The 26,703-nt window shown below is 39.5% G+C and overlaps 1 protein-coding gene across 10 annotated transcripts in view; it reads left to right on the top strand.

Moving 5' to 3' along the window:
• gphnb (gephyrin b) overlaps positions 1–26,703 on the top strand; it is an 87,260-nt gene that overhangs the window by 12,428 nt on the left and 48,129 nt on the right. For all 10 annotated transcript variants that reach the window (XM_023953017.2, XM_023953016.2, XM_023953015.2 and 7 more), the window contains exon 2: positions 19,537–19,615. In XM_023953017.2, the coding sequence (XP_023808785.1) occupies positions 19,537–19,615 (79 nt within the window). The remainder of the gene's footprint in view (positions 1–19,536; positions 19,616–26,703) is intronic.

Below are 26,703 nucleotides of genomic sequence, written 5' to 3'. Positions count from 1 at the left end.
GGAGCGTCTGCAGTTCTTCACCTCAGTTTAGTTTGTGAGGAAAATGTTTTGATGTTGATCAAATCAGGCAACAGTGGAATACGGAGGAGTAAAGAGTATGGAGTGTTCTTCATGAAACCCTCGACTATCTGCTGTTCTCACATCGTTTTGAAACATCTCTAAAGTCAATCAAGCCAAAAAAAACAAAGTCGGAATTCTTCGGGAATTTGTTGAGATTTTTTCTCCTTTTTCTGCTGCTTTGGCACCTTTGCTGCAAATGAGGACTTGAATTTCTGAACACCTGCTTGAAAACTTCAGTGTAATTGACCAAAGTACAGGAGAGTGTAGTTGGAATGGAGTCGGGGTGTGAAACACAAGAGGCAGAAGCAGCCAAGTAAGTTCAAACCACAGCATGAAGAAAATGAAATGATTGAAGCCAGAAAGTCTGCTGCCAAACTCTGTGGGACTTCTGGCTGTCACTTTTGGCAAAGTCCCCCCTCCATTCTTTCTTGACATAATGCCACAATGTCCATTGACATGTCACTTCTTCAGATCCCCACACACACACACACGCACACACACACACACACACACACACTTCCTACTGCTTTGTCCTTCCTGGGGCCACAGGACCAGCCATGTTGAACTGCGGCGCGTAGATTGACGCGTGTGTCACACGCTTCTGGGAACTTCCGTCATTTTATGCGTTTCTATTTTTGAGGCTACAAAGACGACACACTGAGGAGGAAGGAGGTTTTTTAGTGAGGGGGGGGGAAGTTGTCCACAATTAGCGTTGTATTCAGCAGAATTAAAAAGGCTGCAAGTGCATTCATGATTGGCAGTAATGGTGACAGATGCTGGCACGCTTGTGCATGTGCATCGAAGTCACTTTCAGTCATGAGCTGCATGGCAATCGTAATGAAAATTAGGCTTGACAAAAATGAAAGAACGCCAGACGCCATAGATGAAAAGTTTCCACACTTTCTCCCTCTCATATCACATTTGCCTCTTTGTGCCTCTATGCTTTTCCCTCCCTATTTCTGTCCTATTTTCTTCACCTCTCTGTCCTGTTCCTTTTTTATATTTGTTACCTTTGCTGTCTCTATGCTCCCTCCATCTCACCGAAAAAAAAGAGAAACGGCAAGCAGCACTAAGGGAGCATGTGTGCGTGAGTAATGGAAGAGGCCACGTTGTCCCTAACAAGGTGTGTTTGATGGCCAAAGCTGGTCCTGTGTGTATTTCAGGGTCTACCGTTCTCCTTCTCCTTTATTCGGTGTTGTATCTTTTTTTTTCTCTTTCTACCACAAAATCCTTTCAGATCATGCCACCAGGGAATTAAATGTTAATAGACACCCACCTGCCCACACACTCACCCACGTCATGGCCATAAATGCACGACACATGCACGCTAGAGCCATTTTGACTGACATGGCTTGACGGGTTTGTTGCCCTTTTCCATTATTTATGGCCTTACAACAGGCATGACAAGTGGGTTTTTCAATCTCCACACACAACCCTGTATGTTTTTAAGTATGAGTCAGGGAGTTTTTCTGCTTAGTTTCCTCTGTTTTGCTTCGTCATGTATCTGCTTTAGTATTTTTTTAGAGGCAGACCTGTCATAAACAAAGGCTCTGCAAAACATTAGTATGCAAAAAATGTCCAATATTATCTGTAATGCGTGTCAAGTGGCATAATTGATAAACCTAAATATTTCAGTGTGGGTCTATCCTGACTCAAAAAATGTTCAGATCCATTAGTGTTTTGTGGTCCTCCCAAATATTTCTTGGTATCTCGGTCTACATTTTATCTTCTGTTGCACAGAATCAATCCCAAAGGACTTCCTTCTTAATTTAAATGTATTCCTTTGTTATTAGGGCGCAGTTGAAGGTTGAACTGGCAAAAAAATATAGTTTTATTCGTATCATAATTTGAGACCAACATCTTTTATTCTGCCGGTGTCCTTTTCCGAACGTTCTGCAGCTGTTTGTCTTCGAAAATTGAGTCTTGTCCATGAAAACCAAAATGTCTGATGATAGCTCAGATTATTTATTGGTCTTGGAGAAAAATGTTAAAATGTATCTCCTTTGTTTAAAAGATTGCAACATCGAGGCCCCTAAAAGTACAGACTGATATAACTGTTGTCACAGGTGAAGCCCTGAGAGAACTTGTGGACAAACCAATGCAGCACTTGTTCTTGAATTTCAGTTATGTCAGATAAGTCAAAAATGCAGTCAAGCCTGGAAAGGAATGACTATTAGAAGAGGGAAAAGACAAAAACAGAAGCATTTTTTTCAAATCTGGAATTAAATGTGAAAAATAAAGAAAATACTGGAAATTTTTCCAGCTTTATACTTAAAAGTAGAAGATGAGTCGTCCAATACATGCTCTGATCTCATTTCAACCTCTTTAAATTATGTTTTTGCTATAAAATGAATTGTAATACCTAAAACCTAATGCATCTTTAGCTATAAAGGCTTAACAAAATAAAGAACACAAAATCATTAAAGTCTGCTTTATTGCTGTATGTGTTGGGTATAAACACATAGTTTGTCTTATAACACTGGATCTACATAGTTGTTGTTGACTAGATCTTGAAAACTAGATTTCAGCAGGAAATGACGCGAGATGTTGATGCACAAACTGAACAAAAACCAGAAAATAAAAGACAAACAAGAGAATTGTATGAAGTAAAAGTCATCATTTTTGTTTTCTTGTATAAGATTTGTATTTATTGTTTTTAAGTGAGGCGAATAGTAAAAAAACATTGAAAAGGAGAAAATGGAAAATTTACTGCAGCACATCAAAACTGTGATGTCATAGGATGTGATTTTTAAGGTTTCAGTTTGTTGGAAATCCAGCGTTAGCCAAACACCCACCACAAAAATGGAGGAACTCCAGTCTGCATCCTCCTCAGCTGGTGTTAGACTGAAGAAGCATCCAGCTGACTCTGTGAGTGCATGTGTGAGCTGTGTGTGCTGTGATGCAAGAAAGCTAGAATGTAATTGCTGACACCGTCCAGAGGATTGAATGTAATGAAGGTAGCTGCTCAGCGGCTTCTCTTCTCAGCCGGAGGCGCTCCATGTGTGCAAGTGTGTTTGTGTTGCATCTGCATGGTTCAGGTAAATCTTGTTTGGTGAGGACTTTATTGTCTTCATTGTGGTGGCATGAGTCAAGCCCCCATAAAGCACTTTGAGCACCAGGACATCCTTTCAGGTTATGAGTAGGCAAATCATATTTTTGGAGGAAGTAATCTATAAGCCAGTGTAACTGTAAGGAGGGTGCAAGGTCTTGGAACATCTTGGGAAATAAGGGGTTCCTAATGTTTGGCACACATTCACACGTTTGATCTCACACATTAACTTCTCATGCCTTAAAGAGAGGACAGTATTTTATGGAACTTTTTTGAGGGGTGCCTTTTTTTAGTGTGCACTTTAATTAATCAAAAGTCCACAGCACGTAGAAATGGAGTTCACATGAAAAAATGTAACAGAGATGCAGCCAAGTGTAACATTTGAAGAGCTGGAACAAACAGAAACAGAAGACAGAAACGGCAGAACAGGTCTGATCTGCTCTGATTGATTCTTATGGTCACCTGCTTATTTCATGCAGGTGTCTGAGAAACCTAAGAGTTCAGGGTTTTGAGATCCTTCTTCAGTATAAGCTGACTTTGCTTCTTTTTGCTGTATTTCACATGAGGCCTTCATATGCCAAAACCATGGCTGATCAGGCTTTGTTTAGCCTTTTCAGGAGGCTGGCTGGCATGAAATGGGATTTGTGGGTAGAGAGCTGAGGCTGGTCATGGGCAAGGCAGTGTGCAAACCAGACCATTATGAGGTTGCCATCTTGGCCCCATGGAGACTCTACGGAGATGGAGTTTAGATTAATTTGTGCACAATTCGTCTCTTACAATGCAGCCATGTCTGCTGCTCAGGAATCGCCTTGACAGCTAAGCCTCTTGAGACGTGTTTGTCTCAATCAAATTTGGAGAGTGGATGTGCATTTCACCTTTCCTCCAAATATTTTCTTTAAATAGCATTTAATGAATTTTGTCTAAGACCGACCTGCATCCCTGACTCCAGATGCTCCATCACCAATGAGTCCATCCCTGCTGCTATTCTCCCCTTCTTTTCTTAAGTTAGACTTCAAAACAGAGAAATTTGGGTTAGTTAGCTTCAGCAGACACGTTTGACTTAAAACAATAAACATCTCACAGAGAGAGTCATATTGCAAACATTCGACAGTAGTTCAGCATTTATGAGCCCAAACACTGGACCCTTCCATCAATTCAGCCGAAATGTAATGAATTAGCTCCTTGTTTCCTGAGCTGATTTATCCAGCTTGTCCAAGCTGGAATCCATAGCTGGTGCAGCCCTGGGTTTCCCTGCATCAGCATCTTGGAAGGATGAAGGAGTGGGAGGAGGAGGTGGGTGGAGAAGGCTTGGGTGACGGGATATGGAAGCAGAATGGGGAGGGAAGGGAAGAAAGATTCAGAAATGTGCAGCTAAATGGATGCCAGTGTAAGTGTCTCTTTTGAAATCAAGAAAGAAGCTTTTAAGTCATTTCAGCCTCAAATCAGGGAAGAGAAGTCAGTCTGAAAATGAAAGGAATCCAGTTAACCCAGTCAGATGAGGGGCTGTGAGTTATGGGTGTGGGTTAGTTCTAATTGGTTTGTGCTTTAGTGTCCCGTGGTGACAGCTCTGGGGCACACGCTACTTAAATTTTGATGTACAAACTCAACTTAAAAATTACATAGTACTGTGTTTCAGCTTTTACATGTTTTTTTTTTTTTTGACCTTACAGGCACAATACTTTACTAACAGTTCTGGCTAGCTGCTTTTCAAGCCTGCCTCAAACATTGGCATGTGTCCAGTTGATTCTGGGAAATTCTTGATTTACAGTAAGAATGACTTAAGATTTAGTCGACCCCCGTGGTTAATTGACACCATTAAAGGCAAGGTAGAGTCCCCTGAGAGCTCAGACTTGTGGGAACTCCGTGCTGCACAGTTTGACTTTAGATTCGTCTTAAAACTATGCACTGGATGTCTGCCGCATTTAGAAAAAGTTCAGAGAAAACAAGGCAGAAGCTGACTTTTAATGCTTTAAAGAGCCACTTCCATGAAAACATTGTTTATGTGTGTTATTAATATCTTCTTGTAGGATTTTTCTGATGTTTCTGATGTGGAGAACATATGTAAAGAAAATGAAGCTTAAAATTGCATTTCTTTATTCAAATTGTTGTGAATCAAGAGCAGACACAAAAATGTTGTGGGAAAAAGCTTGTAAGTTACAATGACAAGCCACAGGCTCTCTGTTCTGCTCCATTCTGATGCATTAACTTGTAGACAAATAGATCGATTTACGTCTTTTTTTTCCTTATCCTTTTTTTTTCCTTATCTGAGCTGGCGTCTGGCTCAAACATGTCCAGCTGGATAGCTGTGATGGGCTGTAGGATAGCGGGAGAGGATGTAAAAGTATGGATGATGGGAACTGGGCTGTGCTTCTCTGCAACAACCGTCCCGCTAACAACTCAGAGGCGAATTTCTGAAGACCTGCTGCCACTCTGCAGAAACTATGTCCAAGTAAACGATATGTTTTCCTCTTTGGCTAAAACTGGCATAATCGTTTGGGAATGCTTTGACAAAAGATCAAAAGATGATCAGAGTGGTTCTTAAACTGCATCGGAGGTCTGCAAATTGTGAAAAGGTTTAAAGGAAACGAGGAAGCATTCTCACTCTTATTGCTTTAAATACATTTGTGTAAAGGCCCGTACACACCGGGACGAATATTCGCCAGGCGTTACGCCAGCGTTTTTCGCCACGTTTTTTGTGTTCACACCCAGGCGATTTTCGCTGACGATGAGTGGAGTGAACATGCAATTTCATTCCCTGACATTAGATGGCGCTTAATGTAAAACAGAAATACTCCTGTACACAAGGTGGCGCTGCGCAACTTTACGCTTCTGAAAGTCGCTTTTCACTCAGAAGAAGAGAGCAAGTATTTACGCGCTTGTCAGAATCAAACAAAGAAAACATGAATATTTCAAGCACCAGTAGCTCCAACTGGTGCTTGGTTCGGGGATATTTTAGAATGTCCGTCATTATTGCTTCGCGGCTGTGTGTAGACGCTACTTGGCGTCTATCTTCTTCGCTGGTATGTGTGCTCAGCAAGGCAGTTTTGTGTTTGAGCGCCCCCAAGTTGTGTTTTACTGTAACTTCAGAAGCTCCAGACACGTGAGCAAAAGCGCCATTCTCATTGGTCGAGTAGATTTCGACGCGACGCGTCGAAAAAAAAAAACGAACCCGAGGCGTTTTTTTTTTTTGACGCTTTAACGCCTGGCGTTTTTTCGCGTCGGTGTGCACACTCTCGTTGGTGCCCTTTGTTTAGTCACGAGGCGTTAAACGTCGGCGAAAATCGCCGGCGAAATTCGTCCCGGTGTGAACAGGCCTTCACACCGGGACGAATTTCGCCGGCGATTTTCGCCGACGTTTAACGCCTCGTGACTAAACAAAGGGCCCCAATGAGAGTGTGCACACCGACGCGAAAAAACGCCAGGCGTTAAAGCGTCAAAAAAAAAAACGCCTCGGGTTCGTTTTCTTTTTTTCGACGCGTCGCGTCGAAATCTACTCGACCAATGAGAACGGCGCTTTTGCTCACGTGTCTGGAGCTTCTGAAGTTACAGTAAAACACAACTTGGGGGCGCTCAAACACAAAACTGCCTTGCTGAGCACACATACCAGCGAAGAAGATAGACGCCAAGTAGCGTCTACACAGCCGCGAAGCAATAATGACGGACATTCTAAAATATCCCCTTACCAAGCACCAGTTGGAGCTACTGGTGCTTGAAATATTCATGTTTTCTTTGTTTGATTCTGACAAGCGCGTAAATACTTGCTCTCTTCTTCTGAGTGAAAAGCGACTTTAAGAAGCGTAAAGTTGCGCAGCGCCACCTTGTGTACAGGAGTATTTCTGTTTTACATTAAGCGCCATCTAATGTCAGGGAATGAAATTGCATGTTCACTCCACTCATCGTCAGCGAAAATCGCCTGGGTGTGAACACAAAAAACGTGGCGAAAAACGCTGGCGAATAACGCCTGGCGAATATTCGTCCCGGTGTGTACGGGCCTTAAGTCTAACCAATTTTTTAAGTGGCAACTACAAATTTTGTTTCTAGAAACAAGAAATAATGCATTTTTATTAAAAAACTGTATAATGATCTTCATGGCTTCCTGACTAAATTCTTTGTTGCCAATTTAATCAAATGTATAAGTCAGTTTGATACTGATAATGAACTGATTAAACTAATTATCTCAAATTAATTCAGTTAGTCCGATACCTACCTCTTTATCTTTTTTTCTCACATAAAGGCTGCATAAAGACATGACATTTTACAGTAAATGGCTCAGGATTTATGCTTGCATATCCACTTCTTCTGTTTGCATGTCTAGAAAGACGAGCTGCATATTTACTTGTATTTATGAGGGTATAAACAGCTGTTGGAAATGCCACATGAAGCTGGCTAGCCCCCGGCCTTCTGCCATCAAAATGTCGTGCTATGTGGGGGAAAAAAGCTGGAATACCTCATTTGCCCAACAGCCACTCTCGTGCCCAAGCTTCCGACCCCGTGCGCTCACGTGCACGCTCTCCTGCCTGGCTATATGATAATGCAACGCGGGGCCACAGACACATTCATCATGCCCGTTGTCATTAGAAACAAGCCTCATTATGCTCTGAGCCTCTGATTTATGATTAATATTCGCAAGGGGTCCTCTCGCCCGATGACTGCTGGGACAGACTTCAGTCCCCACCCCCTTTTTTATCTTAACACCAAACAGGAGGAAGCAGGTACAGAGAACAGATGGATGGAAGGTCGGCTTCGTTAAGGGTGTGGCACATCTTTAAGCCCATGCAATCCATTGATTTTATTGATCGAGAAAAAACATTGAGGGAGAAGAAGATGAAGGTTGTTCAGGAGGGGGTGGAAAGGTGTGTGAGTGATGGGGGTGATGTTGAAGCTGCAGGGGCAGTGCTGTCATGGCAAATGAGATGAAAGACAAAGAAAGTAGAAAAGGGGTAATCAAGGTCTCTGTGTTCACTGCTGTCGTAAATTGTCCATGGAACTTTTTACGGAGCTCCATTAGTAAGTGTCTTTTCAATATTTATGGCCATGTTAATAAAATATCAGTATGTGAGGCCTTTGCTGCAGTCTTAAGCTTATCAGTGGTATCTGAATAGGTAAAAGCAGTTTTAGGGGAGTGCTAGAGAACCTAGTCACCCAACCCACAATGCACTGGGACACCTTATGATGGAGTTTATGTCATGTAACACTTTTCGTTTTCAATTTTTATTTATTTCTTAGGGACAGCGCACCTTAAAAGCATCACTGCAATGAGCCGGAATTAGCCCAATGGCTATTTTTCATCTGTTGTCCCCAGACAGATGTTAACATTGTCTACCTAAAACGCTAAAAACAACTATTTGAAACAAAAATTTCAAAAAACTATTTAAAAAAAAGATATACAATGAAAATGCAAATTGGAAAATAATCAAATTAAAATGATTAAAAAATACATACTCATAAACTTTACAATTCGGTGAATACAAGTCTTTATCAACTGATTTTATTGAGCTAACTTTAACCCTTGTGCTATCCTCCTAGGCACTTTAACATTGGGAGTTGGGTCATCTAGACCCCACTAGACAGAGCGCTGAACCTTTTTTCTTCAATGATTTGTGATCTTCACTAGTGTCCATGGATTACATGAAATCCTCTTCACTTTTATCCACCTTTGTCATGGTAGGAATAATACGTCATTGTAAGGGTGGGGTCATCTAAGATAGCACAAGGGTTAAGCAAAATGCCAAGTGGCCTTTAAAATTTCTTTGCAGTGTCTTAGTCCTTGGTTTAGGCGAAAGGTGCAATTTCGGTTTTGAATCTGCCTTACATTTTGCTGTCTCTTGCTTTTTCGTGTGTATTATTCTATTTAGGCTGTTGATCTGTGCTATAAAAACTACATATTTTTCCGAAATAAAACATGTATCACCCAAGTCGGTGTATACTAAACTGTAGACGGAAAAAAAAAGTCTGTGCTTTTTCAGTTTTTGCATTTTGTCGTATAGTGGAACCAAGGTCACAGTCAGGCAGACTCCCCTCTAGCAGATAACAGACATTTGTAGGATGAACTTTAAGGTGATTTTTGTTTCCATCATTTAAGTGGTGTAAAACTACAATTAAATGAAAACAGGAATTGATAGTTTTTGGAGGAAACCTTACAGAATTTTGAAACACAAACTCAATAGAGTTGTAGTTGTTAAGGGTGTTGCAGATGCCTTTAGAGCAAAAATCAGTCTAGAATGGATGAAAAATGTGTGAGCAGATAAACAAAGTAGCCCTATATTGTATTTTCTGTAGAGCACTTTCTGGATGACATATGTATTGTATTTAGTCCAATACAGTCCTGATTTAATGTCAGATTACTTCAATTTTTCTCCATTTTTCCTTTCTTTTCTTCTACATTATTCAATCCCATTAACCTTCATCTTTTTTCTTCCTGTTACTTTCTCATCAGTTCTTCTTATTCATTTATTTTTTTGCTTCCTTCAATGTTCTCACTGCCATTTGCTCCTCCCTCATTCTCTCTAAATTCCCACTCCTTTAATCCAGTGTGAATTGCTGTCTTAATCCTGTCAGGGTTGGGCTCTGGTTCAGCGTCCCTAACTCCACATCAATCCACCTTCCTCCACCTCCTCCTTCACAGATGCCTCTCATCTCCAGGAAAACAGGGAGGGAAATGCACAATCCAAGAATTGGCCCTGCTTGCATGCCCAGCATGGGACACAGCTGTGAAGAACAGAGCTGTCGTTCTCTTTTTCTCATCACATCTGGCACGTGGCGAGGATAATGCATGCTGCACTGTTACTCAGTCCTGGGCATTATTGCTGGATTTTACTCTCTTTAAAGTCGATTTTTAATTTCTCCAAATGAGAGTAGAAATCATGACTTTTCTCTTTTGGGTAAACATATGTGTGCAAATAAACATTAAACATAGTCAAAATGGGCATTAGGCATAGTTATTTTGCTAACTGCTAACTAAAACTACCTTGATTTGATTTGCAGCGTATTTTCTAGAGGACAAGATGTCAGGGGTTCATAAACTGTGATAAGTCGAGGTGGGCTCAGCATGCAGGGGAGCTGGTTGTCTCTGTGTTCACTCCATGAAATCCATCAGTGTTTGATGAGCTGTGAGGGAAAGCAGAGCCTTCATACTAGGCAGCATTGGATGCAGTTTGTTTTTCAAAAAAACACAACCACAAGGCTTTGCTTGTTTGTTTACCTCACAGTGAGTCACTGCACCGTAACAACAGCTGCAGTTGATGCAGCGTTTTCATTGGTCAAGTTAATTTTAAAGACCGTTTTGTCAGTGGTATCCGTCAATAGAAGGGCTAGCATAAGGAGTATACTCCTTGTATTATGTAATTCCACCCTAATGTATAACCAACTTCAAATAAATGAAACTCAAACTGCTGGTTGCCTCTTATTCCTGCAGATATAAATAGCATTTTCTAATCTTATCTAGGAACACTGTTGTAAAGAGGGAAGGCTTTGAAATGCTGCCCGATGATTAGGATCCCATTGTTCCGCTCCACACACAATCCATTCTCCCAGCTGCTTACAGTAAGCCTGAGGATCTGTGTATATGTGTTTTAGCGTATAGGCCTGGATATGCAAATGCTCTTGTCCGCAACGCACTGGGATTGAGATGGTGGTTAAGATGGTGAGATAGCATGTGCATTGTGCCATGTATGTAAGCGTTGGTGATTAATTAATGTTTGTGTGTGTTTGTGTTGCTGCTGGGTGTGTCTTTGATGATGCATGCTGTGAATCTGCTGCTTACCCCACTGCTCCTCTCAGAATTAACAAGGTTGCTAAGATACAGAGGTCTTATATTAGATTAGGTTATCGGCTGTTATTGCTGTTACTATATTTTACCCAGCAGTGTGACGCCTTTATTTATTTGGAAACGTACCCCCCCCCCCCCCCCCCCGTGGAACGAAGACGCTGGTGTTTGTGCACCATTGCTCCCTTCTAGTCTTCTGGCTTGGAGGTGGGCTGTTGATCTGAAAGCCCTCAAGTCAGATGTTTACCCCACCCCATTACAATCTGGAGGCGGATCCAAACCTCTATTCATCATTAAGCCCGTTTAATCCAAAGCTGGGGGCTTGGGGTTTTTATTTGGCACAGAACAAGCCAGTAAATTGGAAAACAGGAGGTTGTGATGTTACTTTGGTTGAAGCTCATTGGTGAGCAGAGATGTTATCCCTGGTGCTGACAGATGTCGGTCCAGGCCAGAGTTTGACTTTCAAAGCATCTCCTGTGGGTTTGGTGGACTTCTTTTTCGAGAAGAATGCAAGGCTAAAGAAGGAAATGTTTTTTGAACTTTCTTTTACCAGAAGATTTACTAGTTTATAGCACATCTATAGTCATTGTCTATTGGAAAACATTAAAGCCAGGATTTATTGTCTCAAACCTGCAAATGTACAGTTGATGACTCATTTTTTTCCAATAGTGCATGACAAAATCCAGTCAAAATGTCTATGTTTATGTTTTTATTTCATTCATAGACTTTAACTCTGCCAGCACTACAGTAGGCGCTCTGTCCTGCTCAGCAGGTTGTGATTCAGTTCAGTCTGGCATCTATGGTTTCCAAGTTTGTGTGTGTTCAATAGTGTTTCTGCTCTCAAAACAGGGAAGTGGGATCTCTTTTGTGTGATATTTTCTCTTACACCAACAAAAAAATGTGTACGCAGGCACATGATGTATGTATGCTGAACTTTTTTTGTGTGTATCTGTGTGTATGAGGACCAGCTATAAGGGAAAACCCCATTAGTGTGGAATCCCAGGGAGATAATGAGCGCTGACTGCTTTATGTCTTGGAAATGATTGAGTGGAACATAGTAGCAATTTATGAATCCTCTCTGCCTCTGGCTGACATTCCGACAGCACACAGTCTGCTAGCCAGCCAAGCCACTGTAATACAAATGCCTTCTGGCTGTAACCCTCCGTATCAGAAAAATACACCTAGCCTGCATTCTGATGTAATGTTTATCACAGAGACCAAAGCTAGCCTGCTCCTTTTCTTGGAGCATTTTTTTTTTCTTTTTTTGCTTGTTTGTTTACAGAATCTAACTGACAGTTTTGAAATATGTTTAAATGAAAAAAGTACAACAGACTTCTGCAGCATTTGCAGTGTTTGGGACTGCCACCCATATGAGAATCCACATAAAAGCGGACATTTTCTCAGGGATAGATTCCCCTAAATGTTTAAGACAAGAGTGAACTGTTTATGTTTGGAAGAACAAAAAAGTACTGAAAAACAACCCCCAAGACTTGTAACACAATGTCCACAATGCAATTACCAAAAATTATAACTTAGAAATTCAGCTGTATGTTTGCCGACAAATTGCTTAAGACTTTGTCTTGAGCACAGTGGTGGAAGGTTGATGATGTGGGCTTGTTTGTATTACACCATGATTTGTTTCTTTCACTGGTGTGCATCATTTGACTATTGTGAAACTTATTTGAACTGTGTTGTGAGTTAAACCTTGGTCCACTAAGGAACATGTGGCTTTTCTCCCTTGTAGCTGGACTCTGGTGGGGTCTGTTTGATTGTAATTGCAGATAAACTTACTTTGCACCAAACAGAGGAAGTGAACCTGAGGGATTACGTGTTGTCAGCATCGTTCTTGACTAATGCTACATTCACACTGACCGCAACAACACATGTTCAAGCGGCCACTTCTAATAAACAGTCTAAAAGTGTTTATGAAAGTTTCAGGCTTCTAAGTTCAAAACTCTCACATTACTGAACGTGCATAACAGTGACAAAATCAACAGCTCATTATTTAAATATTGTTTAAATATGAAAATTCAGAATTATAAAAATAAGGGAAAATATCTGGTAATGAACCTGCAGATTCGAATATATTATATAGCTTTAAGAACTTGCTAGTTTTCTTCTTCATGGTTCTTTTTATTTCCTGGTCAGAGCTCAGAAACTGGTTCCAGGTCTAAATTCTTTATTTTAGGCTGTTTGGTCCAAGTCTTTGAATGTGAAAGCAAGCCAAACCTGCTAAAGGTTCTTTGAAGTAGGGTCAAGCAACAATCTGGAGCACAGAGGCAAGAGTTCTGCTGGGGTGTTTTTGGACCGGTCTTGACACAGCCCAACCCAAAGACCATTACAGACGATGTGACAGCATGCATGAACAAATTCCCAAAATCTAAAATGATTTAAATGAATGTAGTGAAAGCAAATACACCAAAATTCCTCAGTGTCAATATGAAAGACTGATTGTTGCGACAGGTGAACATGCAGGTTTTTCAAGGAGGTGCTCTTTTGACTTTATTTTTTTATAAGTGAAATAACTACTGTAAAAATTATAAGATGTGAGTCTGTTCATCCGTAAATATACTTATTTAACAAAAAATATGCTATGATAATGTTTGTTTGTTTTTAACCAGTAGAAGGTTTTTGACAAAAAAGACACTTATGCTTAATCTTTCATTCATCCCCTGTAACTTTTGCTGCACTCATCCACAAAACTTTGTGTGTGTGTGTTTTTCCTTCATCTTCATCTCTCCTTTACTAACTTGGCTTTACAATTAACCTTTAAAAGTGTTCATGAGCTGAATTTGTGTTGGGATGTCCTCATTCGCGTCCCATGTGTGAGCGCTGTTGCACTGTGTCATGCTTCTGAAGCTCAGGCCTCCTGCTCTCCTCCCACTGCCGTAGCCTCAGGACCCACCAGGCTTCTTAACTCGCTCACGCTTAGGTGGACGTAAATACACAGCGAGAACAGTCATTACAGCCAAAAGCTCCATGAAGAAGCACAGCAAATTGAAAATGGATCAGGTTTTGAAAGATGGGTCTCTGAAAAATGTCTGGACAGGTTGTGGAAAAGCCTCTTTTATCGATAGACTCTGCATGCACATGTGACTACTTTTGACTTTATAAATATGAAGTACAATAAATTGTTTATGCCAGCATTATTAACCAACATTTGTACAACATAGTGAAAAAATAGGGAAACAAATGCATGAAAAGGCAGAACAGAGAATACAGAAAGACCTTGAAGTCCTTCCATACCACAGAAGCAGAATGTACTGAGTACTTAGACTTTGAGCCAGTGTTGGCTCCAACAGCAGTTTGCCAGACCCAGTCTGTGTGTCTCCAATCAGATGTCCATTCGTGTAAAAGTATTGACCTTTAACTTGCTGTGAACCACAGGCAGAGCTGCAGGCGACTGTGGCTTATGAGGTAAAGCAGCCGTTGGGCAATCAGCCGGTCTGCAGTTTACAAGTTGAAGTGTCCCTGGGCAAGACGCTGTACCCTGTACCCCTGCCATTCGGAAAGAGCGCAATTTAAGCAATATAGAAAGGCTAACAATTGCTGGAAAGTCCTGCAGTGGTACAGTACAGACACTACCTGAGAGCCTTTGTTTGATCTGGTAGATTTCTGCAGCTTGGTGGTATGTGGTATCCTCTCAGAGAATCAACTTGTGGTTATATGAAAGCACCGAATATGCCACACTATATGATTAAAAGGCACACCTTCAATGAAAGGTCTATTTTGGAAATGATGTCATATGTAAGGCACACCAAACTAGAAGGCGCATTAAGCAAGACAAAAAGAGTCAGAGATAAGTCTGTCCGTCAGTCAGAATATATTAACTTCATTTGTGCAACTGGGTCATAATTCCCATTCTACTTTGCGTTTTGTTCCGGTGTTTAAAGACTACTCTGGGTCAAAGGATCAGAGGGTCTGCAATTCTGTCTGACAGAAGATTAAAGAATAAACAGCTGTTTCAACCTCTATCTACTCTATCTTCACGGCCCACAACAGTCTGCGCATGCTTGTCGGCACTTGCTACATGAAAGTGGTTAGTTTAAGTACCATCAGACAAACAAAGATACAAGAGCTGACAAAATAACAGCTTAGAATTTGGTGGAATTGAACCACTCAAGACAAAACATTTGTGACATTCACAGTAACTCTAAGGCTGAATCGGATTTGCTATACCCCCACGGCTTCTCCCTATGCCTACATTTATCCCTCCAAGCGGAAAAGATAGTGTCTTTAGGTTTGGATGTTACTACTTCTCGATGACGTCATCAATGGTCATCGATATTAGCGTGTAGCTTCAAGCATTCAGAAAATACATAACATCATTTTTATAACTTTAAAAAGTCATGCAAAAACAAATTTTGACATAAGAAAACAGACAGATACTGCTAAAGAAAATATTACCATGACTACGCTAACATCCAACCTTATTAGTAACACATAAAAAGAAAACACAGTTCAACATTGCTACACCTTAGCGTTTGGCGTATTCACAAAACACCCAACCAAACATTTTGACATATCACCATTAACCTCTCGAAATCAACCAGAATTTGGTACAACCAGAGTTAATCCATATATTTATATTTATAATTGTTGTTTTTTTCTTAAATTAGGTGCGGAAACGTTTTGGGCAGTTTATTGCAAATTTAGGCCCAAATTTGCCTGGATAAAGACTTTCGGGTGGAGCGGAGATGCTAGTGGGTGTGGCAGCATAAATTCTCATGCAACTTTTACCCCTCCTCCACCCGCCTTCTCTTCCTCCCCTTTCTTCAGCTCTTGCACAGATCACATTAATATTCCTTTGAAGCTTGTTTCAACTGTAGCCAGATCTCCCTGTCCCCCTCTTTCACTTCTCCTCTTCCTCGTTTTGTACTCACATTTTCTCCCCATCGCTTTCCTTTTTTTTTTTCAGGAAAGGATTGCTTTGCTGCAGGGAGGGACTGTTTTATTACTCTGTCAGGAGTTCCCCTTGTTGCACGCATGCAAGCACTCATGCAGTCACACATACACACAAGAAAAGGTGGTAGATACCAATGCCTTTGACAGACCGTGTTGATTGGTTCAGAATGGTTGCTGCCTCTTGTAGGAGAGTGGCTATTTTTAGATCAAGGGGTAGCAGAGAGAAAGACTGAGGAGGGCTCAGAGTGTATGAATGTTTATAAGGAATGCTGCAGTCTTGAAAGAAGTTTCTTCCCCACATGCATACCCATATACACACACATGCTCGTTTGCAGCAGTGCTCCTCTAAAGGGTCTATTCCATGTGCTTACTCTCCCTTTTCTCTCCTCCCTCAGTCGTTTTTCTTGCTTTGCCTCCACCCCTCTCCAGCGATCTTTCTGCCTCCCTTGTTTCTCCCTCTCCTTTTTAAGTTGGTTCAGTGTGCAAATGTCAGCACTTTCCTATTTATTTGCTAGAGCCCAGAGCAACGTCCTGCACCCTCTGTTTACCTCTGTCTCCACAAAGCTGCCCGATCAGCTTTGCTTCTCCACTCATCCCCCTTTTCCCACTTCAAATCAGTTCTTCTTCATCTGCACCCTTCTTGATCTCCTTCAACACCCTCCTACTGATATTTTGCTCTTACTTCATATTAGAGGTGCAACCAATAATCAATGACTCGATTTATACTTCTACAAACCATCCTGATCGATCTGAGGCAAGTTGTTAATGGAATTGAATCAGATTATATCAGTATTGGAGAGTATCATTTTGATTGTCATACGGTTATTTTACTATTACATAAAAAAGACCATCACAGCAGAAAACACACACGTGAAGGCAGCAAAAGATGATCAAGCCATCATTCCAGTCCAATGTGGGGGTAAAACTTTGAATTTAGCAAACACATGTGACCAAACAGTGTGCTAAAATGTTCTGTTTGCATTATTTGAATGTGGAAAAACAACAGTAGGATGACCTTAAGGAAACTAAAATGTGAATGGATTTGCCATTAATTCTTGTTTACTAGTCTGTTTGTACACATATTTAATTTACACTTAATTATCATGCAAGGAATTAAAAGAAATCTGGTGTCACCCTGGTGAAATCTTTGGCTGGCTAAGGACGTCCTAGATCGGCTTTAGATCCAGGACGTCCAGAATGAATATCAAAAATAAATTGTATCACAAACAACAAATTATGATATCGAACCGAATCATTAAATTTAATCGTTATACCCCTACCTCTAGGGGTTTACCTTTTCTGCCTGTTCACTTCCATGTTTTCCTAACCTCGCCCATCTACTCATCCCATTCCTCTCGTTCATGGATCATTGCACTTCATTTGAGTAAGATCATGACATTTCCAGCCATCTCTACAGCGACTGCACCAATGTTTTCAGCTTCAACCCACAGCCATCAACCCTCCACATTCTGGTTTTGCATTTCGGACGGCGGCACGGCCGTGTGGCTAAAAAAAAGAATCATTATCTTTAACTGTCTATCTATCTTCTTTGGCTTGAAAAGAAATCCCCCTCCCTCCTTTGTGTCTCACACTGTCACTCTGTACGTCTGTGATGACTCATGTGGCTCACACCTGCTATGCAGTTGACAGCCAGCTGTGCTTTCATCAAAAGTCTATTTGCCCAGGTGAAGCTTAACTTAGATGCGTTAAAAAAAAAAAAGAGCACAAAAATAACAGGAAAGGTAAAAGGTGACAGCACTTTTGTCATATTCAAAATTTATAACAAAAAAATTAACATTTTCTTGTTACGACAAGAGAAAATAAGATTTTTGGCTCTAGCTCATAAGATAACAAAGTGGCTGCATGGATGTATTTTAAATTGACAGATGCCTATTTTTATTCTATTTCTATCTATTTCAGGTTAGCAATACGAGTTGCAACACTATTTTTATTTGATAGAAACCCAAAGTTTAAATGTTTAGGTAACTTATAGTGTACAGCCTCTGGGAAAAGCCAAACCCATAATATTGTCTTGCCTTTTAACATTGATCTGCCTTTGGGTCTGGTCTGCTCCTGTTATAAAAACATTATTTATTGTGACCTGCTGATTTGGATGAACTGGCATACAGTGAAGGCCAGATGTTATCATCATTTTAGTCATGTTTAAATCATGAAAATCAGTGCACTTGATGATAATATAGAAATATAAAACAAAAAAGCGTATTTTCCGCACTGCATATCGGATTATGAGGTGACTGTATAGGGTGCTTTGTCAATGAATGATCTATTTTCAAACTTTTGTCATACATAAGATGCACCATATTATAAGGCGCTTCAGGTGAAACCAAAGAATCAGAGATAAGTCCATCACTTGAACTTTATTAACTGCAATCAAAAGACTTGGTGTCATATTATTCCAGCCGAGCACAAACCACACTTATTAATTTCTCTGCCATTATCAATTTTTAAACATTTGGTACCTTTGTGTAGTAAAAATAAAAAACCACCCATATCCGAATCCCTGATTGGTCGAAGTTCAACTGGTTTAACTTTTAACACCCAATCAATGTCTGCACATTTTGAGCCCAAAATCGGACTTAAAAGATTGCTTAGCAAATCATGAAGGATAGAGTTTTGAACGTAGAACCCAGAAATGGGCAATTACTTTTTTTTATTTTTTCACTGAGAGTGGACGCTTGAACGTGCATTGCTGAGCCTGATGTGAACATAGCATAACTCTCCGACTGTTTATGCAATTACGTAATCTTAAAGGATTCTGACATGAAGAAAAGTGACTTTTCAAAGTGGCTGCATAGAAAATGCATCAGAATCACCTGATTTACTATGATTGCATAAACACTTCACTAATGTAAAAGGTTGCAGGTCAGCACAAAACTGCTCTTCTCAGCCTCAGAATCCGATGGAATTACGTTAATTATGTGAACGGTTGAATAGTTACGTTGGTTCAAAGAGAGTTAAAAAAAAAAGGATAAAAAAATGAAACTGAATACCTTCAATACTGCAAAGTCAAGATTATATAAAATACTGTGATTATTACACACTTGGCTGGAATTATAAGATTTTATTAAGTGTTCTGCTGCATAGAAAAAACTTGAAAACGAAAAAAGGACATCTTTATAAGCTGCATGAACTGTACAGACCAGATAGTTCCTCTACAAGCTCTATTTTAATGCGTAACACCTTCATCCTGCATTTCCTCTTGCCACAAAACAGAAATATTGTCAGTGTTATAAATAAGAGAGTTTATTGAAAATGACTGGGTCATTTTTTCCTCTTCCTACTTTTAATCTTCTTAGTCGTGATGTGTTCTGTTACATAGGGTGCACACATTGCAGAGACTATTATGAGTGGAGTCGCAGCTGTTCCACTGGACCAACCACATGATGAAACCATTTCTAAATTTCCCCTGTGACATTTTCTGCATTGTTAAATAAAAAAGAAGACAAACATTTGATATTGCAGATTAAACTTAAACTTTTTAGCAAAATATAATAGTGACTGGCCGGCATATTGGAGATGCACTACGTAAAAACATCTCTGGCTTTTTTTTTTTTTATCCTTCGGTGTTTTTCACCTGCATCTCCATATTCAGGATCACAGGGGATTAAGTCAGTTCTAGCTGCTATGTGGTAAGAAGCTGGTTACACCCTTAGAAACGTGTCCATCACAAAGACAAGCAAGAAAAAAAATTCTCGACTTCTAAACTTTCTCATCTCTCTGTATTTTTTCCATCCAGTGAGCGACAGCTGTTTTCGGAACCTCGCCGAAGATCGCAGTGGCATCAATCTCAAAGACCTCGTCCACGATCCCTCTTTGTGAGTATTAGCCTTTGTTTTTTTTTTAGAAAATTCAAGCAAATTACGAACAGAGCCAGAGTTTTTTTTTTTTTAAATCCCACTCAAAGCTCTCTGAGTTCTGCTTGATCCAAAGAGAAGACGGTAAAAAAAAATCCACAAGCTCTCTCCGTGTGTGCACCTCTGTAACCAAGACACTAAAAATATCTCCTCAACACGTGTCAGGGCTTAGAGCTGCCCTGTGAAAAGAAATTCCCAGCATTCATGGTGGCAATAAAAGAGCTGCAGCACCCATCTGTTAAAGGATGATTCCTATTAGGTAAATAGAAACTAAAGAGGGTGATTCCAGCGTTGGTTTCTTCAGGAGGAAAGGATTCATCCCAATCAGTGGACGCTCATTTGGCTCATGGTGCAGATTTATGTGGCAGAGGATTCAATTAAAAAGAGGAAGGCATTCCTTTCTCATTAGACGTCACCGTGCAGCAAATCTATTGTTGATTTTGAACGCTGGGCTGCAAGGAGTTTTACACAAACAAAAATGAAGAAGTTGGACTGAAATGCCAGATTTTTGGTTGACAAATCTAAAAAGGTTGATCTGATTAAAATACACTGAAAACAATGTTTTGGCCATATCTTCTCCAAGATATGGCTACTAAATTACCCAACTTTACCTTTTATTATACAGGCAATATTTTTTAAGTAATCATGTCTCCATGATGCATTTTATTCACTCTGCAATGACATAGATATAGCTTGTTTGTATCACTTACATAATTGTGATTTGGTATAGTTGTACCACCAATAAGTACAGTTGACTACCAGAAAGTGTAATGCGTTGAAAATTTGGCATCTCAGAGGAATTGTAGAAGTCAGATTTTTAAGGCTTAGTTACAACTGCCCCTCGTGGGTGTATATGGGCTGTTGGCAGGCAAAAAATGGGCAAACCTGTAGGGGGAATAAAATATCAAGGTAATCCACCGCTTGGTGAGCCTGTAGAGCGAAAATGTTCATGCACATCTTTTTTCTTGGGTGTGCTTTGGGCGACAAGTTTTAGCGCATACTAATACAACACATAAGGGTAAGTAAGGGTGAAGTAGGGGAGACGGAGAGACAAGCACAGATTTTTCTTTATTTTTTTAGACCCCCCCAAACCTTGCACACTGCACAAGGAGTCCATTAGTGTTGTTCTAGTGATAAGTATTCACTCCTTGCATGCAGTCTGACTTTAGGACAACAGGATCCCCCATTTGTCATAAGGTTGTGCACGTACGTATACACGTACGACACACACGACAATGATACGTTCCATTTCATGACGCCCCTTAAGGAGGCCGTACAAGGCTCAATTACCTGAATGGGTCAATTCCCCTTACGGGTATATGTGACTAAAGTTTTAAATAATGGTAATAGGGCTATACAGACTTTCATACACTATGCTTTGTCTCTCCATACTAGCTTTGAGCAGCGATGTGACTTTTCATCTACGAAGTCACATCACATTGAATACTTGTAGAGTTTATGTGACTTTTGCAATTGAACATTAATCTTTGTATTTGCAATTTACCTTTTCCTGAGTGAGTGTAAAAAAACAGAAATCAGTTGGTTTCTGTTTTAACCCAAGCTGTTGGGACAATAAACGAAACAAAACATATTCCTCTCTTGATTTATTGTCCCATTTATACATAGGTTGAAAACAGCATACACAAACTGTAACCTCTCTGTCACGATCTATCTTAATTAACTATGATTAACAAGAATCTGAATGATTAAAAATTATTGTTTAAGTGATTCATGTCGCATCATGAAAAGACTTTAAATGAATATGTGGTGTTTAATCAACACCAGTTAGGCTTATTTTTGACAAACTGGTTAAAAACAGTTCAAGCTCTGATCCTTTACCCAGGGTGCATTTGTTCCTTTCATTTTAACATAACATTACACTGATGTCTTGTCTGTTTGCATATCTGCAGCTTTTTATGTAATTACTATGAAAGTTAATTGATACTTTATGGTGTTCTTTAAACCAAATATCACAACATATTTGCAGTGGAAAGTTGTTGAATTAGTTCATGTTCCTCAGAGCTTTCTTCAGGACAGAAACACAGGCGTTTCTGAGGTTTATCTCCTTGGCAGAACATCAGTGACAGTTGTGGGAAGTATGCCATGAATTTTCTATTTATATCGGAACTAACAGTTGTGAAAGGCATGAAGTCATCACTGCTATAGTTAGAGAAATTAGTTGCTAAATGCAACTGTCGTGACTCTAAAATAGCTATGAGCTTGATCTTTGTTAATCATGGATAATAGTCAGTTTAAGTTTTTCTAATTTTTCACATTTTTTAACATTTTAGATGGATAGATAGATAGATAGATAGATAGATGACTGTATTAATCCCACAATGGGGAAATTTCATTTATCTGTGACAGCAACACGACATTCAGAAATAATCTATATAATATAACATCAATAAAGGACATCACAAATGACATTTATATTAAATAATTAAAATATTACTAAAATTATTATGAAAAAATTATTATCAAAAATGAGATTCTTATTAAATAAAGAAATAAATATTAAATGTTAAATAAATACAGTTGCAAAAGTGTAAAAAACATGTGGTCTGCAAATATGTCTTTTAAGAACTTTTCATATTAGATGATGGTTTTGCCTTCTACACACAGATGCAAAACCAAAGCAGACAGTTTGGACTTTTTACTTTTTTAGAGACACATTTACACATGTGTGATTAAACACAATTTTGTGTCAAATCTAGTATAGGTAGCTCTATCGCCATGGAACATTTAAAAATAAATATTTACATTTTAGATTGTACTTCTGGGCTTTTGTTTTGTACACCATGGTTTACAATCTAAATGTTGTTAGTGCAGAGACCATTGTGTAAACATTCTGATCCAATAGATGTGACCAACAAAACATTACAGCAGAACCAACACACAAGACCTGTCCTGCTTACGTCTATTCGTGTTACCTACCCTTTTCCTTTACTTCCTTAAGAATAGCAAATATGTTCATTAAAAATACATCTTCAAATGGTCCTCCTCATCTGTCACCTGTATTTTTATTTTGTGGTTTTGTTACGTACTTAGAACAAGTGACTTTTTTTGCAGTAGGATGGCCCTCTTAGAGCTTCTAGTGTGTCCTATTCCAAGTTTCTAAAGAAGGATTAAATTGTCTGGCCAGAGCAGGCTTTGCTTTTAATTTTACTTTTATATCAAAGTGCATTTTTGTCTCTGTTGTGTAACAATTCGTTTTAGTTTTTGGTCTACAGTTAAGGTTTTCATTTGCATAAAGATTTGAATTGACAAAGCCTTTTGGATAAGAGGTGAAACGTCTTCCAACTTTAAAAGAAGTCCAGATGACAGCCCTTAAACCTACTACTATGATGGAATCAACCTGGATGAATGAGGGTCTTCTTCGACATATTTGCATAAAGATATAAAAACCAAAAATGTTCATAGAATAATGTCTTAAGTCTTAAATTATGTTTTAAGTTGTTGCATTGTACTTTTAAAGACTTAATAAAGCATATTCAATTTTTTAACATAAGATTTGTTGTGTCTTTATATTAATAAACATAGTTTTGCATTTTGTATATCGGCAGCCTAAGGACTTTGTTTCTTTCTGGGGATTTTTGTAGTGACAGGCGGTAATTTTAGGGTGTATTCAGTTTGGACACAATTGGTTTGATTAAAGTAAACCAGAGTTCTCTTCCCCCAATAATCCAGAACACATTTTTTAGTCTGAATACACCAAAGCAGACCCTGACCAGGGTCTTGAACCCATTTTTTGAGGTGGTCTTGGTTCATTTCCAATTTGACTGTGCTTTGGTTCGCTGCAATATTTCTCAGTCCAAACAAGATCCGTTCCCTGAGCGGAACAATTGAGTTAAACTGCCACCATAGAAGGGCTTTACGGGATATAAACAGAGTAGGAAGGAGCCAACCATAAGTGAACAAACCTAGAGCATCAATGAGACACAGCGACTTATTGAAATGTGGTTGGATGAATGCAGGCTCATTAAAACCACTTTTAACATGATACATATTGCTTCTCATGCTGTCTTCCCAATAATCTATGTTTCATAAACACTTATCAGCAAACCTTTCTCCGTCTCTTCAGTAACCGCCATGCAGCATGCCTCCACCATACCAAAGCAGCAAGTAAAAAGTCTTTTACCTGACGTTGATATAGATTTTCAAAACTGATCAGTGAAATATAAAGTTTGAATAAATGAAAAATCCCGACAAGTATTGCAGAGCGCAGGACTTCCATAATTTCTGCCTCTCTTTGCATTGACCTGCCTTCAGAATTCCTGGCCAATGACTGAAGATATCATAAGCCGCATGCTTTCATTTACAAGCTTCGGTTCAAAACAGAAATGTCAGATTGACGGCAGTCTAAATACAGCCGAAACGCAAGCTTCAGGTCTTGATGCGGACCTATTTAAGCAGACTTAGTCCGGACCGACAAACTTTTCCGGTCTGATTACACCCTTATTTATAAAAACAACATATCTTCCTGTCTAAAGTAACAACGTGAGCATCCTCCTTATGTGGTGATTTTTGGCTGGTTTTCTAATGTGTTTGTGTCCTTGGATTGTGTTTGTGTTGTTTTGTGAGAAGAATCATGGGGAAAAAAACTTTTGCTGAGCACTCAGAGCTCTCAATACAGAAGGGATTTGAATAGGAGACCTACTCTATTCCTTCTTTTCCGCTATCTTTCACTCTATCACCTAACATGTTGAGAGGTGACCCCTTGAGAGCTTTCCTACATATGGATGAACTTACAACTCTGCTCTAATGGGCAACAACTGGGAGTGTGGAGGTAGCCAAGGCTCTTGTCTCCTCCCTGGATGGACTGTGTGTAAAAGAACAAGTGAAAGACAGAGTTAGATTGAGTGCTTCCTTCAAAAAGCTTCTATTATTAATGAAATAATCCTGGCTGAAGGGTCTCATCTTGGTAATGTCCCACAACCAGCGAGGTTTGCAGCTGGCTCTGGCACACATACACACATACACATTTCCTCTATCTTGTTAAAGGTACCCTGACAGTCTATCTCCATTTTTTTCTTGCTCTTTTCACCCTGTGCCTCTCTTTCTTATTCTGTCTTGCCCCTCTTTACTGTCTTCTGTGCGCTCGTCTTTTATTCATAGAAAGATTTGGCCGAGACATCCAAGCTTTCAGGCCAAAACTCCATCCCCACAGTTTTCTCTGTCTGCCCCTCTATTCCTGCTTCTATTCATTCCTTCACCTGTATTAGTTACTCAAAAAAAATTCCTTTACTCCTCAATGACCACTTTTATCCTTTTGTTCAAAGAAGAGCTTTATATGTCACAACCCGTGACAGCAGAAGGAGAACCGGATGGGTTTTTTGGGATTAACAGGCTCCCTTCAATTCCAGCATGCCCACAAATATTTTGCTGTGACTTCTGTACCGTATCTGTAAGAACCTTGAACTTATTTTTTAACACTCTTTTGTATAGATGTGATTGAATCATCTACGTCAGTGGTCCCCGAACGCAGGACCATGGAAAACATAGGGTCTACGTTTTTTCTGTTTTATTCATAATCTGATTCTGAAGTGAATTTTATTCTGGAAAACTACTGGATTCTCCCCACCACATCTCATTTTTGGCACATATCAAGATGCTGCTAAAAATGTATTGACTACTTTCTTAAAATGGCTGCGCTTACTGCAGAATGGAAACCCTCAAGCTATCAAAGTTGACAAAAAACAAACATGTTTAGAAAGTTTTTTTTCACAGAAAAGAGCCGGTAAGGAAACAGCAAAAAAGAAAAAACAAATCTGCATTCAATAGATAAAAACCAGGAGCCTTTACTCAAAATGCATAATATTCACCAACCAACTGTCTAATGTTATGAAGACGCTGCTTATAAAGTTGCTCAAAATAACAGTTTTAGCGATTGGTTTTTTTTGGGGAGAAGACCCACTCCGATGAAAATTGTGTTTTTTGGTGTATTTAACATGTTCTTGTGAGATTTTTCTTATAATGGAAGACGGATATAAAGAAAATTAAAATTGGATTTCTGAGTATTTCCTTATTCAAATCATTGTGAATTAGGAGCAGACAAAAAAATTGCTGTTGAAAATAGCTTATTTCTCAGGTAAGTGCAACAATCGGAAGGTCACACGCTCCTTGCTCCGCTTCGTTCTGATGCATCCACCTCCAAACAAATAGATTCATGTACGCATTCATTATCCTTATCCGAGCTGGCATCTGGCTGAGAACTGTACGGCTGGAAAGCTCAGAAATTGCTCGCCGTTTTTGTTGCAATAGTGATGTTATATTGGGGTTGTAAGCTAGAGGGAACATGTAAACAGATGGATGATGGGCTTAATCTGCGACAACAGTTGCGCCCACAACTCAGAGGTGATTTGCCGCTCTGCAAAAACCATATCCTAGAAAACACTGTTTTGTTGTTTTTTTTTTGCTAAAAACGACATAATCATAATTAAAAGCCCACTGGGAACACTTTAAAAATCGGACGAAGCTCAAGACTGTCCGATTTTTTAGCTTTCACTTTGATAGTAATGGGTTAAAGGGCAATCTAAATCACATTTTAAAGGATGCTACAGACAATCTAGAGTAGAAATAAAGTTTAAAAACAGCTGCAGATATTTTACAGTGGATGGAGATAAACTTTACCCCCAAAAGTTAAGAGAAATTGGAAGCTAAAAAAAATTGGATCCACAGTCATGAAATGTTGGGTTGAAGTTGTACCTGATTCTGGATCCCCATGGTTGTGTCTGTCTAAACGACATTGTTATGGAAAGTTTTTAAAAAATCTAAGGAATACTAGAGTACCTTCCAACATATTCCTGTTTATTGTATGGCATAAAATGTGATATTTTTGCATGAAAATTAAAAAAAAAAAAGCTTCATGTAAAAAAGAACATGCCACAGCCTGCTTCTCCACATGCTTAAGAATGAACAGTTTCCTACACAAGAGTAAAGGACAAAACTAACTCCAACATTCTTTGGCATGCACAAACTCACACAGTAAGGGGTTGCCTTGGAAACGGTGGGAAGGAACCCTTGTTATTTGTGTTGAGCATATTTTC

The sequence above is a fragment of the Oryzias latipes genome, chromosome 24 (assembly GCF_053564925.1).
Source record: "Oryzias latipes strain Hd-rR chromosome 24, Olatipes_Hd-rR_3.1".
NCBI classification, from domain to species: Eukaryota; Metazoa; Chordata; class Actinopteri; order Beloniformes; family Adrianichthyidae; genus Oryzias; species Oryzias latipes.
Note: the sequence above shows the minus strand (reverse complement) of the source record. Positions and strands in the feature narration are given on the sequence as shown.